Below are 13,375 nucleotides of genomic sequence, written 5' to 3' on the forward strand. Positions count from 1 at the left end.
GGCAGGTTCAGCATCTTAAGGGCGCTCTAATTAATTCATTTTTCATTGTAGATTTTTTTTCAACCGAAGGCTCCTGGCTGCAAATGTTAATGGCTAATTTTTAAAATCCACCCGCAGTTTTCTTCCTACATTCTGTTTGGGCATCACAAGATCTAAGCGTTCGCTCCAAAAAAACCCCACCACCCCAACTTTCCCCAAAGGCCGCGAGACAAGAAAAATATGCACTTTTCTCTCTCGTTTGTTTTTGTTTACTGCATGGTTGAATAACATCCCCATCCAAACCTTCCCTCCTCAGCAAATGTTGCAAAGCATACTTCAGAGCTCAGCGAGATGAAAGGGAATATGCAGATCAGAAATGAAATCTTTCAAGCACATTTTGGCGAGGCACATGCAAAGGAAGTTTAAGAGGCAGAGACTGTGTGATCGCATGAATTCTTGCTGTGAGTGCTAACTTAAAACCGAATAAAGTCTAAATTATAAATATATAAAAAAGGCTGAAGACGGGCCATAGCTCATCTCCCGTGCACACGAATGGTCGAAGGCTCAATCTCCACCGATACCAGCATGCTTTTGCCTGGGATAGCTCAGCCGGTAGAGCATGAGACTCTAAACCTCAGGGTTGTGGGTTTGAGCCCCATGTTGGGCAAAAAGATTCCTGCATTGCAGGGGGTTGGACTAGATGACCCCTGTGGTCCCTTCCAACTCTACAAGTCTATGATTCCAGTGTCTCCAGGTGGAGTTGAGAGGAACCTCTCCGAAATCCTGGAAAGCGGCTGTGCGTATTCCTTGGAAAGTACGAACGAGGTACATTCTCCTTTAAATGTGAACTGAATAGAATTTCTTCTCCATCCCCTCATACTTTCTTCTTCTTCATGTCTGAATTGGCTAGAATCAGCATCATGGTTGAATAGTGCTCTTTCTCAGGTAGAACTAAATTAAAAAATTCCTTCCAGTAGCACCTTAAAGGTAAAGGGACCCCTGACCATTAGGTCCAGTTGTGACCGACTCTGGGGTTGCGGTGCCCATCTGCTGGTGTTCAGCTTCTGGGTCATGTGGCAGCATGACTAAGCCGCTTCTGGTGAACCAGAGCAGCACACGGAAACGCCATTTACCTTCCCACCTATTTATCTACTTGCACTTTGACATGCTTGTGGTTGGCAGGAGCAGGGACTGAGCAACGGGAGCTCACCCCGTCGCGGGGATTCAAACTGCCGACCTTCTGATCGGCAAGTCCTAGGCTCTGTGGTTTAACCCACAGTGCCACCCGCGTCCCTTAGTAGCACCTTAGAGACCAACTAAGTTTGTTATTGGCATGAGCTTTCGTGTGCATGCACATGTCTTCAGATACAGATAGAACTGTTTTCCTTTCGCTGTGTCCTGGGCATTATACTGACTGAAATGTCTGAGGCAGCGCATGTCCAAGCCTCTTAGGACACACATGGTGGGTGGGGAGTGTGAAAACACAATTCTACAGACGTTGCAATATTGTAATAATTTGGCCCATTATTAATTCCAATAATGGCAAAACGATGATTTACAGATCATTAGCGTCAAGGAGCTCAGGAACTGTGGATCACCTACTAACCGCGGGAGTAGTTTGTTACTCAGAGAGAGGGAAGCCTACAGCAAAACGCTGAAGTGAATGAAAGCATTCTTCCAAAAAGTGCTGAGATCTCTTGAGAGCAGAGCAGACGTCTGTATGATTTTACATTTCTAGCTCAAGATGAATTGTCCACATCTTGCAGGTAACCACTGCCTTCCCTTTGAGGGCAGATCTAAAAGACTGCTCAGACCGCAACAAACACTGTTCACATTAATTATCCCCTCTCCCTCACCTCTGGGTTCAGTGATCCGCTTGCTTGCAGAGACTTCGTGAAGTAAATGGTTCGTGCATGATTGTATTTACAGACCAGCCTTCTGAGCCTCGGAGTGACAGAATGGCATTGGCAAAGGAAAGCCAAACACTTGAACTGATCCCAGTGGAATGTTCCAGCTTGCAGAGTGAGCTCACTTTGGGGCGGGGCTACCGGTGGGAATAATTTCTAAAAACCTTCAAGTGTTAAGTTAAACCTTTAAAAATCCACAGTGCCACCAAAATTGCTGAATATGCTCGGAAACAAATGGAGCGAAATGCCCATGATATTCGTTTTCTAGAATTTGTATCTCAATAAATGACACAATGGTGACTGATGGGAAAAGATGTAGCCCAGCTGTAGAGCATATGTTTTAACACACAGGAGGAGGCAGGTTCCATCTCTGACATCTCTACACAGAGCTCAGAAAGGGCCATGTCTGAAACCCAGTAAAGCTGTTACTTGTTCTTGTACACCGTGGTGGGGAACCTGAGGCTCTCTAGATATTGCTGGATGCCGGCTTCCATCAGCCCCAGCCAGCAGGGCCAATAGTCAAAGATGATGAGAACTGTAGCTGAGCAACATTTGGAAGGACTCCAGCCCTAGTGTAGTCATTCCTGATCTAGTTGGACTGATGGTCTGACTCTGTACGAGGGAGCTTCCTGTGTTCCTATTTACACTCCTTCTGTACTAGCAGATCTTAGCCTTGAGTTCACATTGGTCTACTCTGAAGAAGGAAACCATGGCTTGGTTACATTTAATTGGATGAATTCAAGTCAACTGTAAATCAAGGGTAAAAATCGGCAGCAGATTGTTACATATGAGTATGCTCCACAAGATACAGGGCTTATCTGCACTTAACTTTCCTCCGTTCTTTCCAGGCATGGTCCACAATTTAAAGCTCTGTGTCCAAGCACCCTTTTCTTTTGCTTTGGAATTTCCCCCATGAAAATCCACTCAATCAGAACAAACGTCAATCCACTGAAAACCTGAACTGACGTTTGCTCTGAATCAGCTTTAAAGAGCTGCTTTCTGCAGGGAAAGCTCAGGGCAAAAAACAACACTCAGACACGGAGTGGACCTTGGCCTGGAAAGAGCAGGGCAAAAGCTAAGTGTGGATAAGCCCATAAAGTACTGCTGCTCTATGATCTTCCGAAAATTCATGAGCAATGTTTGCCAAGCTGCTATTGGACAGGTCTTGAGTATGTCACGTGAAGGCATCCAGCTTCAACCCACAGTCACAAGGAAGAAGATCACAATGTCAAATTCTTCCAAGTGTTTATGTATGTAGCAGATCCGCATCCTTGTGGATAAAGGCTGGTAGGAACTGGATTGTACACACAGCCAGAGGGCAGCTATTTATTTTTCTGATTGGGTCAGATCATGGAGGTAGCTGCTGGCTTCTCATGTCCACAACATGGTTCACAGAAGGCTTCCTTATAAGGTTGTGCATGTACCCAGGCGCACCCACAACGGTATGCACAAATCCAGCAGGATGCACTGGCTACAGGGAAGTTAACCAAAACGGGTTAATCTGTAATTGTCTTGTGCTGTGCACTGGAACTGGTGACTTAACACCACAATTTCCAGAGGGCTAGCTGTGTCATAGTGAAAACACTCATTACTGCTGTTGTCATGGGTCACTGTGTTTATTTTTGCATACATTCAAGCTCTAATTGAATCGGCTGATTAACATTCTACGTCCTTTTAAATGTGTTTGTGGGAGAAGGGTTATTGTTTTTTTATTATGAATTTTGTGTTCTCATTTTTTATTTTTATGTTGTGAACTGCCCTGTGATCTTCAGGTGAAGGGTGGTATACAAATTTTAATCATCATCATCACCACCACTCAAATTGCATTTTCCTTTGACCTCATTGCTTACTGTTCCCTCCCTCATGTGTAAATATTTGTGCTATGGGGGATAACACTTCATAGAAATCTATCTAAGGCTTATGATCCGAGGCCCTGTTGTGAGTTAGAACAGGGCCTTTTCAGCAGTGGCACCACAGTTGTGGAGAGGCTCACTTGGCCCCATCTTTATGGTCTTTTTGATGCCATTGGTGCCAGGTGATATACCTTTCCATTCACCCAGGTCTTCTGAACAAGTTGTGCTTCACAGATATGGCTTCTTTCTGTTGGATATGCAGCAGGAACCTCGCTATGAGTTCTTAGGGAATGTGCTTCCATTTCCAAAGCACCTTTCCTTCCTTTATATGCATCTAACTTGCAATTCTGTGCTTTGGCCACATTGTGACTATCCCTTATCTCTAGTCTGAAAATTAAAAGTTAATTGTGCGGTGATGATAATACATAAATATAGAGAGATTTATGAGTGTGGAAGATTTTACTTTCACACCAAATAACGTTTCACTTTCCTTTTTGGGGGGGTTGGGGTTGGGGGGAGATAGTCAGGAATGAATTAAATCCCTTGAAGGCGGCAATACTTTGAACATCCACCGTCACAAATCCATGCCGATCGGTGCTTCATGCCTGTTGATGCACGTTGTGAGACAAGAGTTTTAAAATTGGAATTCACTGACAGCAATGAGAACTGGAGACTCAGCCCCCCAAACTGTGGGCTCCTCTATTAAAATGAGACTTGAAATCTAATCCTCTGCATGGACCGGGGGACTTAGGGCGGCTCTCTGTTTATTTTGATATTTAAGGGAAACCTCAGCGTGGCATGAATTCCTCTTTGCAGTAAGTTAAAAGGGTTACTTCATTAGGAGATCGGGATGATTTAGGATGTATTCCTAAAACTGGCTTGACACGTATCTCCGAACACCGGGGAACAAAGAGCACTCAAATGCATTTGGGACTAACTATCGTAATTTGCTAATGTGTGAAACTGGTATCTCCTACAGCAACTGTAATGTGTGGACCTAATAAAATTTATTATTATTATAATGAATGATTTTAGAATGTTGTTTATGTTGTACTTTTGTACTGTTTTATTGTTGTTAGCCGCCCTGAGCCCGGCTTCGGCTGGGGAGGGCGGGATATAAATAAAATTTATTATTATTATTATGAATAAGTGTGCACAGGACTGCAGCATAGCGCACCCCCCACCCCCCCGGTATCTCTATTACCACAGCAGAAGGGGCTTAAGGAGCCTCATTATGGGTTGGCATTTAAATGCACACGTGGCTCTTACTTGGCATGAAATGGTACCTGCTTAACGAGGACAAGCAGATGTTTTAGCGGGATAGTAACATTTCCACCCGTCCTGGAAAGCTTCATCGTTTTTCTCTGCTTCCAAGTTGTACGGTCACATTCATGTTTGGATACATCTTGTTTGAGCGGACGGCAAACGCAGCCCCAGCAGCCCCTGCTTATCTGCCGCCATCTCATGCAAGATGTGAAGCTATTCCACAACCGTGGGCCCACACTACCCAATGGTCATTCCCATAAGCACGTGGAATATTCTCTCAAGTAATTCAACTCAGTCCCTATAGCTGCCCACAAATGCTCAAGACGGTCAGTCATTTTTGGTTTTACCTTCACAGAAAGTCTGTGAGATAAGATTATTGTTTGAGGCACGGTGGTTGGCTCAATGGGCAGAATTCAGTTTGGCGACAGAACACATGGCTGGATGCAGAAGGTCTCAAATTCAACGCTCGGCGTCTCCAGTGAAAAGGGGATTTCAGGAAGAGGAAAGCTCCCTGCCCACAAAACCTCAGAGAAATAATGACAAGTCAGAGGAGACAATACTGGGCTAGATGGACCAATAATCTGCTCCAGTGTAAGGCAGCTTCACTTACTCATGGCTGTCAGGGCCAAATTATATGGCCTAATCTGCTTAGAATTCTATTTTGCCATTAAGTGATACAGGACGAGGATGATGGGAGCTTTGGCTGCAAAAAGCAACAAGGTTGACACCGGGCAAGCCGCAGCAAATGGCTAGTGGGTTGAATTCCACTTGCTAGGCCACAAAGTGCTTGCACTGAATGAAAATATGAAAACAACATCCTTAAGACAATCCCTCAGCACAATGGGAAGAAAGAAAATGTGCTAATAGCAAGATGGCCCAACAGTTATTTGTGGTCCCAACCTTTAAAAAAGGTCAAAGAAGCCCAAGCCATATATTATTTATTTGTTTATATATATGGGAACTATCGCTTCTTTCTTTTCTATGCCTACTTAATGCCTTTAAAAACGAATGTTTCTAATGAGGTTTGCTATCTAGGAATGGAAAGGATGCTTTTTAATTAAGTAAAATAAGACAGTTATGAATGCACAAAAGTCGCCCACCCACCCAATGCCTACCCCCTCTGCCTACTCTGAAAAACAAATGTTGCTCATTTTCTCTGGCTGATGCACAATGCTACAATCCTTTCCATGCTGATAACATAAATCTTAAGGGGGTTATATAAAGAGCTGCTAAACGGCAGCACAGTGTGAAGTGTGAGTTGGTTAAATTAAAAAGGCCCAATACAAATTATGCTTTCCCCTGTTTTTATGCACTTAGGGCTGAACCAAGCAAGAGAATAATACCCTAAAAATGGTTTGTGTGGATCTGTGTCGTGATATGTTAAGTTCTCAGCAATTTCTGGCACCCGGACCTACACACATTACTCTCTCTGCTGGAGGTTTTTAAGCAGAGGTTGGACAGCCATCTGTCTTGGATACTTTAGTCGAGATTCCTGTATTTCAGGGGGCTGGATGACCCTTGGGGTCCCTTCCAACTCTACAATTCTATGGTCCTATGATAGGTTCTTTGTGCCAGGGATCAAAACAGGCTCGTGATGAACATATGAAGCTGCCTTGTACTATGGCAAACCACTGTTCCACTTTCCATAATGCTCTCTATTCTGAATGGTGACAGACCGCCAAGGTCTCAAGCAAAGATAGGTATTTCCTAGTTCTGCTCTGCAAGATGCTTTTTAAGCAGAAAAGTCATGGACTGAGCACCTGTGCTTTGCCACTGAGTTCAAACTCACCCCGCCTTTAGCCCTCCAACCCGAGAGGCCCATTACCTGTAATGTGATAGCTAACTTGGCGGTTGACATCAGATGTATCCTCATCCCAAGTGCTGAGGACAGCCACAACTTCGCCTGGCGAGTCGCTCTCCTTCACGGACCCCCTGTACAGCTCATGCTCAAACACTGGAGCGTTATCGTTGATGTCTGTCACCGTGACGGAGATCAAGGCGGTTGATGAGAGGGATAGGGCTTCTCCCAGGTCGGAAGACACTACAGTGAAGGCAAAGGTGGGGTTCTTCTCATGGTCCAGGTCTTTCAAGGTGCTGATCCAGCCGCTGTTGCTGTCAATGGTGAACACCTCTGTGATTGTGTCAGCATCCGATTCTGCTGAGAGAGAGTACGTGACTTGACCGTTTGCCCCCCAGTCTGCATCAATGGCTTTAACCTGGATAAGTCTGGTTCCTATGGGCATTCCTTCCATTATGATGGCTTCATAGCTGGCTGCCTCAAACATGGGTTTGTTGTCATTGACGTCCAAAATCTTAATGTCCACATCCACTGTTAACACAACATCCACTTTATCTAACTGTATAGTTGCAGCAACCTTAAAGTGAAAGGCAGGAGTTGTCTCGTGGTCCAGTCTCTTATCAAGTTTTATGATGCCGGTGTCCTGCTCTATAATAAACACTCCATCCTTGTTGTTCCCTGGCAATTCACCATTAACTGTGCTATAGGTGGCACCCTGGCTTGGCAAAACATGCAGAACATCAACGGTACTGCCTATTACAGTGTCTTCCGATAGCGTAAAGGAATATTGGGGTTGAGAAAAAGAAGGCAAGATGGTTTCTGGAGGTAAAACATGAATGTACACAGGGATAAGCGAATGCTTCACAGGAATGCCGCCATCAACTGCTTTGACAAAGAAGGAGAGCACTGTGTTTTTAAGCTGGTTAAAGTTGCCCTTGGTTACCATCCACCCATTGTCAGGGTCAATTTCCAGCAGATCTGCCACAGAAACCGAGGCCTCGCTGTACAACGAGTAGGCAATCCTCGCGTTTGCACCATCATCTGGATCAACTGCTTGGACCTGGGTGACCAAATGACCCTTTCCAACATCTGCTTTGACGCTTGCCCTGTATTCAACTGTCATGAACTGGGGAGCATTGTCATTCTCGTCCACCACTATGACTCGCACGGTACAGAATGTAGTTCTTCCTCCTCCATCGAGGGCTCTCAGGAAGATGGTGATGTCACCTTCCAAAGGGATCTCCCGATCAAGTTTCTCAGTTGTGATGATCTGTCCGTTGTTATCAATCAAAAAACGATCCTTGGCAAAGTCGTTTATGATTGAATAGCTTATTTGCCCATATATGCCTGAGTCTCCGTCCGTTGTTTTCACATGGATTACCTTGGTTCCAGGAGTGGCGTTTTCTCTAACCTCCGCCACGTAAATACTCTGTGTGAAGACAGGACTGTACAAGTTCGCTCCGAGAATCCGGATATGGACCTGGGCTGTGCTTGTGAACAAACCATCGGAGACAGAGACATTCAGGCTGTACATTGACTCCATCCTCTGCTTCCGATGGTTTGACAGGGAGATGACCCCACTTTTGCTGTCCATCACAAAACTTGTACGGTCATTTCCAGACAAGATGCTGTACTCCAACCGGTCATAATCAGAGCTGTCTGCATCAGAAGCTTGGACGCAAGTCACAAAATGGCCCCGAGGAGCTAGCTCACTGACGTACGATTCATATATCAATTGGTTAAAAACGGGAGGGTTGTCATTCATGTCTGTTACGAAGATGCTGACTAGAACTTCACTGCTCAGAGGTGGGAATCCGTTATCCGTTGCCCGCACTTTCAGACTGCATTGCTGCATCAGCTCGTGGTCCAGCAAGCGGGCTGTTAGGATCAAGCCACTCGTGCCATCGATGTGAAAGTAATCTGTGCTGTTGAAGTTGTCCTGGACTATCTGATACTGAACAATTTTGTTGTTCTCAGAATCCGCATCCGTGGCAACAACCTGCAAAACAGGTGTCCCAATCAGAGACGCTTCAGATAAAGTGGCATTATATGCAAAGTGGTCGAAAACCGGAGCATTGTCATTGACATCGTTGATAATTAAGTCCACCGTTACTTCAGCTCGGGCACCGGTGAGAGCATCGCTGGCTCTTACTGTCAATTTGAAAATGGGGTTTACTTCATAGTCTAATGGACTGATGACATTGAGGACTCCGGTGTCAAAATCAATGTTGAACTGATTATAGGGGTCACCGTCTACAATGATGTAAATGATTCCTTGACCTTCTGGGCTGGTTGCGTTGATGCTCAGAATTGGGGTGTGCATTTCGATGTCTTCGTTTACAGAGGCCGTATAGAAAGGCTTGTTGAAAACGGGCATTGCTTTGTTAACTATCGTAATGGGCAGTTCTACAGATGCAGACAGTGATGGATTGCCTCCATCTTTGGCAATGACGATAATTAGATACTCGATGTTAGATAAGTCAGAATTAAAGGCTGCTTTTAATGTGACGCTGCCAGTGTGCCTGTCAATTTCAAAGTGCCCATAGTCCTCCTTCAGAAGGTACGATACGTCGCCGTTTGCATCCTTATCTTTATCAATTGCCGTGACTCGGTATATCAGGGTGCCGGGATCAGCTTCAACTTGTACAGCAGCATAGTATGGGAGCCCAACAAACACCGGAGCATTGTCGTTGATGTCTTCAATGTGAACTCTGACAACCACCCTGGCTACCCTCAGGTGATCCAGCTCACGACTAGCCTCTACCACCAGCTCGTAAAATTCCTGTTCCTCTCTGTCAAATGGGATGCCAGTAGTTTGAATGACACCCAGAGTGGATTTGATCTTGAATTTGTTCCCTGGGTTTAATATGCTGTACTTCAAGGGCTCGTTAAGGCGGTTTCCAACAGCGTTGACCACTGCTACTTTGGTGATATTGGTGCTGTTTTCTGAGATGGATGTGGAGTAAAGGCTTTGTGTGAAGTGCAGGCCACTGTCCATGGCTTCTTTGACCATTATGGTCACTACGGCAGTGCTATAGAACTTCCCATCGGATACTTTTGCTATAAGCATGTAATGATCTTTGGAGAGGCTGTTGTTTTTTATAGTCAGCACCCCGGAAACAGAATCGATGAGGAAATACTCTGTGCTGCCTTCAATCAGGCTGTAGGTCATTTCAGGTGGGACTTCTGAATCTGGGTCCGCAGCCCTGAGCTTAAGAACCTCAACTCCAACGTATGTTGGTAGGAGCAAGATGGTCTCAAACATGGCCTGGCTGAAAACTGGAGGGTTATCATTGACATCTGTTACATCAATGGTGACTTCAGCTGGATTTTCTGCAGTAAGCTGTGGATTTCCACTGTCTCGAACGTGGACGTGAAAATGGAAATGTGCAATGGTTTCATGATCTAAGTCAGCAATAGTCCTAATTGCACCTGTACTGGAGTCTACGGTGAAATAGTTCTTTGCAGTGGACTCAACAATCTGGTAGACAAGCAAAGCGTTCTGATTACTGTCTGCATCTGTGGCTCGTATCACAAGCGGATTGTTCCCTAAGCTTCGAACGATGCTATTTACAGGTACAGCCTCACTGATGCTGCCCAGGTATTTTGAGAAGAGGAAGACTGGTGGGTTGTCATTTTCGTCGATGATCTGGATGTTCACAGTGGCATTGGATGCCATCCCGGCCATGTTTGTGGCTTGTACGGTGAGCTGGTACGAGGAAGTGCGTTCATAATCGAGGGGCTTTTGAGTAGTGATGACCCCGGAGTAGGGGTTTATAGCAAAGGCTCCGTTGGTGTTGCCCTCCTTAACCTCATAAACTAGCGTAGACTGGCTGATTGCTGAGACCAAGATAACTGAAGTTCCAAAGTCAACATTTTCATTCACTTCAGCTTGCCATTCCTTGTGCGTGAACTTCGGATGAGAATTGTCTGACATGGTCACAGATATGCGGACAATGGCTGTGGCTGACAGTGGTGGAGAGCCCTGGTCGGTCACTTTGACTGACAGAACGAACTGGTTCATGGTGGTCAGGTCTGGTTCCTTCAGCACCGTGATGATGCCTAGAACTGGCTCAATCTTGAATGTGTTCCCAGTATTCCCTAAAAGAGAAAAGAAAATAGGAATATATATCAAAAATGAAATGTAAATATGTAAAAATGATGAGCAATATGTTCAAAGTTCACTTGTTGGTATCACGTCATGCTTGCATAGCTCAAGGCCCACCAATCCAAACTCAGTCCATCAACCATATACAATGGTACCTCAGGTTACAGACGGTTTAGGTTACAGACTCCGCTAACCCAGAAATAGTACCTCAGGTTAAGAACTTTGCTTCAGGATGAGAACAGAAATTGCGCAGCGGCCACGGCTGCAGTGGGAGGCCTCATTAGCTAAAGTGGTACTTCAGGTTAAGAACAGTTTCAGGTTAAGAATGGACCTCCAGAACAAATTAAGTTCTTAACTCAAGGTACCACTGTGTGGCCTGCTGCCAACCCAACCTTCACTATTTTTGCTGTCCCCAGTGAGCAGCAAAAACAAGAGTTTTGTCAAGAACAGGCATCTCCAAACTCAGCCCTCCAGCTGTTTTGGGACTACAACTCCCATCATCCCTCGCTAACAGGACCAGTGGTCAGGGATGATGGGAACTGTAGTCCCAAAACAGCTGGAGGGCTGAGCTTTGGGATGCCTGGTCAAGAACCTGGTAAGCCATCATTAATGGCCTGACGGTTGTGTTTTTCTTGGTGAGACTAACTCTGCATGCACACAGCTGCATTTTATACTAAAACCAAGCAGAACTAGGCCTGAACACTGCCCAGTTGGGATCCCTGTATAAACCACTCTGAGAAATCTGAAGTATGATCTTGATATAAGTGAAGAATTCAAGCCGAGTAATCTAATATGATGCAGAAGATCTGTGGGCAAGACTTTTAAAACCAATGGATTGCACTAAGACTACCAAGGGGCTATCTCTATACTAGAAAACATTATTCATTAAGAACAAATAAAACTTGGCAGATGAAGATGATGGACTATATGGAACTTGCCAAACGGACCGGGAGACTCCGAGACCAGAGAGAAGAGGCGGTGGAAGAAGACTGGAAGACGTTTAAGGAATATTTGAAAGAATATATTAATATTTAAACCTTAGAATAGCTTAGGAAGTGGATATAGGCTGTAGGGTTAGAAGTAGAAGATAGGGTATTTTAAAATAGTATTATTTGTAAGTGATAAAATATGAAGTTATTTTAAGTATGATTAAAAAAAAAAGATGGTTAGAAATTATGATATTTGTAAACTGCTAAAGATGAAGTCAAATGAAAATCAGATAGGTGGGACTTGGGGAAGCCAACTTAACAATGTTTAGAAAGATAAGGATATAACAAGAATTTGTTTGTATTGTTTGTCTTTCCTGTCTGTGCTTCTTATCTGTGTTATAAAAGGAATAAAAAAAATTGGGGGGAAAAAGATCAAATAAAACTCTATTGCATTCCCCAAGGAGTTGCAGGAAACTGACATTTCAAGGCTGTGCTGATCATTCTCTCCGGAACCCCTGTATCACCGACAAAATGTGGGATGATGCCCTTCCCTCATCCATATGTGAAGCAGCAACCATCAGTTGCTTCGGGTGTCTTGGAAACACTTATCTTTTTGCTCAGGGTTTGCCTGACTCACAAAAGTGGACCCTGATTTATGTGTATGAATCCCCAAAATCTTCATTTTCATTTGATTATATATGGTTTGAGGTTATATTTTTGTTTTCACGGATGTCACTTTTATATAGTACATAGTGTGCACTGCATAGAGGTTTTAAAATGTATATATGAAATGCTTTTACATAAATAAGTAAATAAATGTGTGATTACACTTCCCACCGCTTTTTGAAGAGATCACAGTAGTTTAAGTCTATAGTGCAGAGATGCTGTAAAAGGGTAAACAAACCATTGCCAACCTTGGTGCCCTCTAGACATTTTGGACTACAATTCCCATTGGTCAAAGCCAGCACAGCTGTACTGGCTGGGGCTGATGAGAACTGCAGTCCAAAATATCTGGAGGGCACTAGATAGGCAGAAGCCACCTGCAAATCATTAACTGGGCTGTAGTATTGATACAGTACCACCTGCTAGGATCTATGTGACCGACTGCAGCTGATCTATGGACTTTGCTTGCTTGCATTATGCGATTTGCACAGTAATCCTACCCAGAAGTAAGCCCCACTAAATTCAACAGGATTTACTTCCAGGTGAGTGTGTGTAGGATTGCAGCCTTATCCTAAACTCGCTCATCCCAGAGTTAGTCCTATCAAATGCAGTGGGGCTTACTTCTAAATCAATATGCATAGGATTACACTAACAAGGCTGTGATTTTATACATGTTTACTAGAAAATGCATTTTACTGAAAGCTCCTGGACTTCAAAGAAGAAGGGTTTAAGATCTGGCACAAAATAGAGATAAAAGACGAAGAAGCCAAATTGTTCAATGCATGAGCAACAGTTCACGGCCTGAAATAATGAGGATTTTGAGCAATTTAATATTACTGGTTGAATGCTTCAATAGGACTGAAGGCGAAGCA

The 13,375-nt window shown here is 44.3% G+C and overlaps 1 protein-coding gene across 11 annotated transcripts in view; it reads right to left on the minus strand.

Moving 5' to 3' along the window:
- FAT3 (FAT atypical cadherin 3) overlaps positions 1 to 13,375 on the minus strand; it is a 745,081-nt gene that overhangs the window by 358,937 nt on the left and 372,769 nt on the right. For all 11 annotated transcript variants that reach the window (XR_014008884.1, XM_081197246.1, XM_081197247.1 and 8 more), the window contains one exon: positions 6,831 to 10,904. Coding sequence is in view for 10 of the 11 variants with exons in the window: in XM_081197246.1 (XP_081053372.1) it covers positions 6,831 to 10,904 (4,074 nt within the window). In the remaining variant the exon portion in view is untranslated. The remainder of the gene's footprint in view (positions 1 to 6,830; positions 10,905 to 13,375) is intronic.

This window comes from Podarcis bocagei, assembly GCF_964188305.1.
Source record: "Podarcis bocagei genome assembly, chromosome: 6".
Lineage (NCBI taxonomy): Eukaryota > Metazoa > Chordata > Lepidosauria > Squamata > Lacertidae > Podarcis > Podarcis bocagei.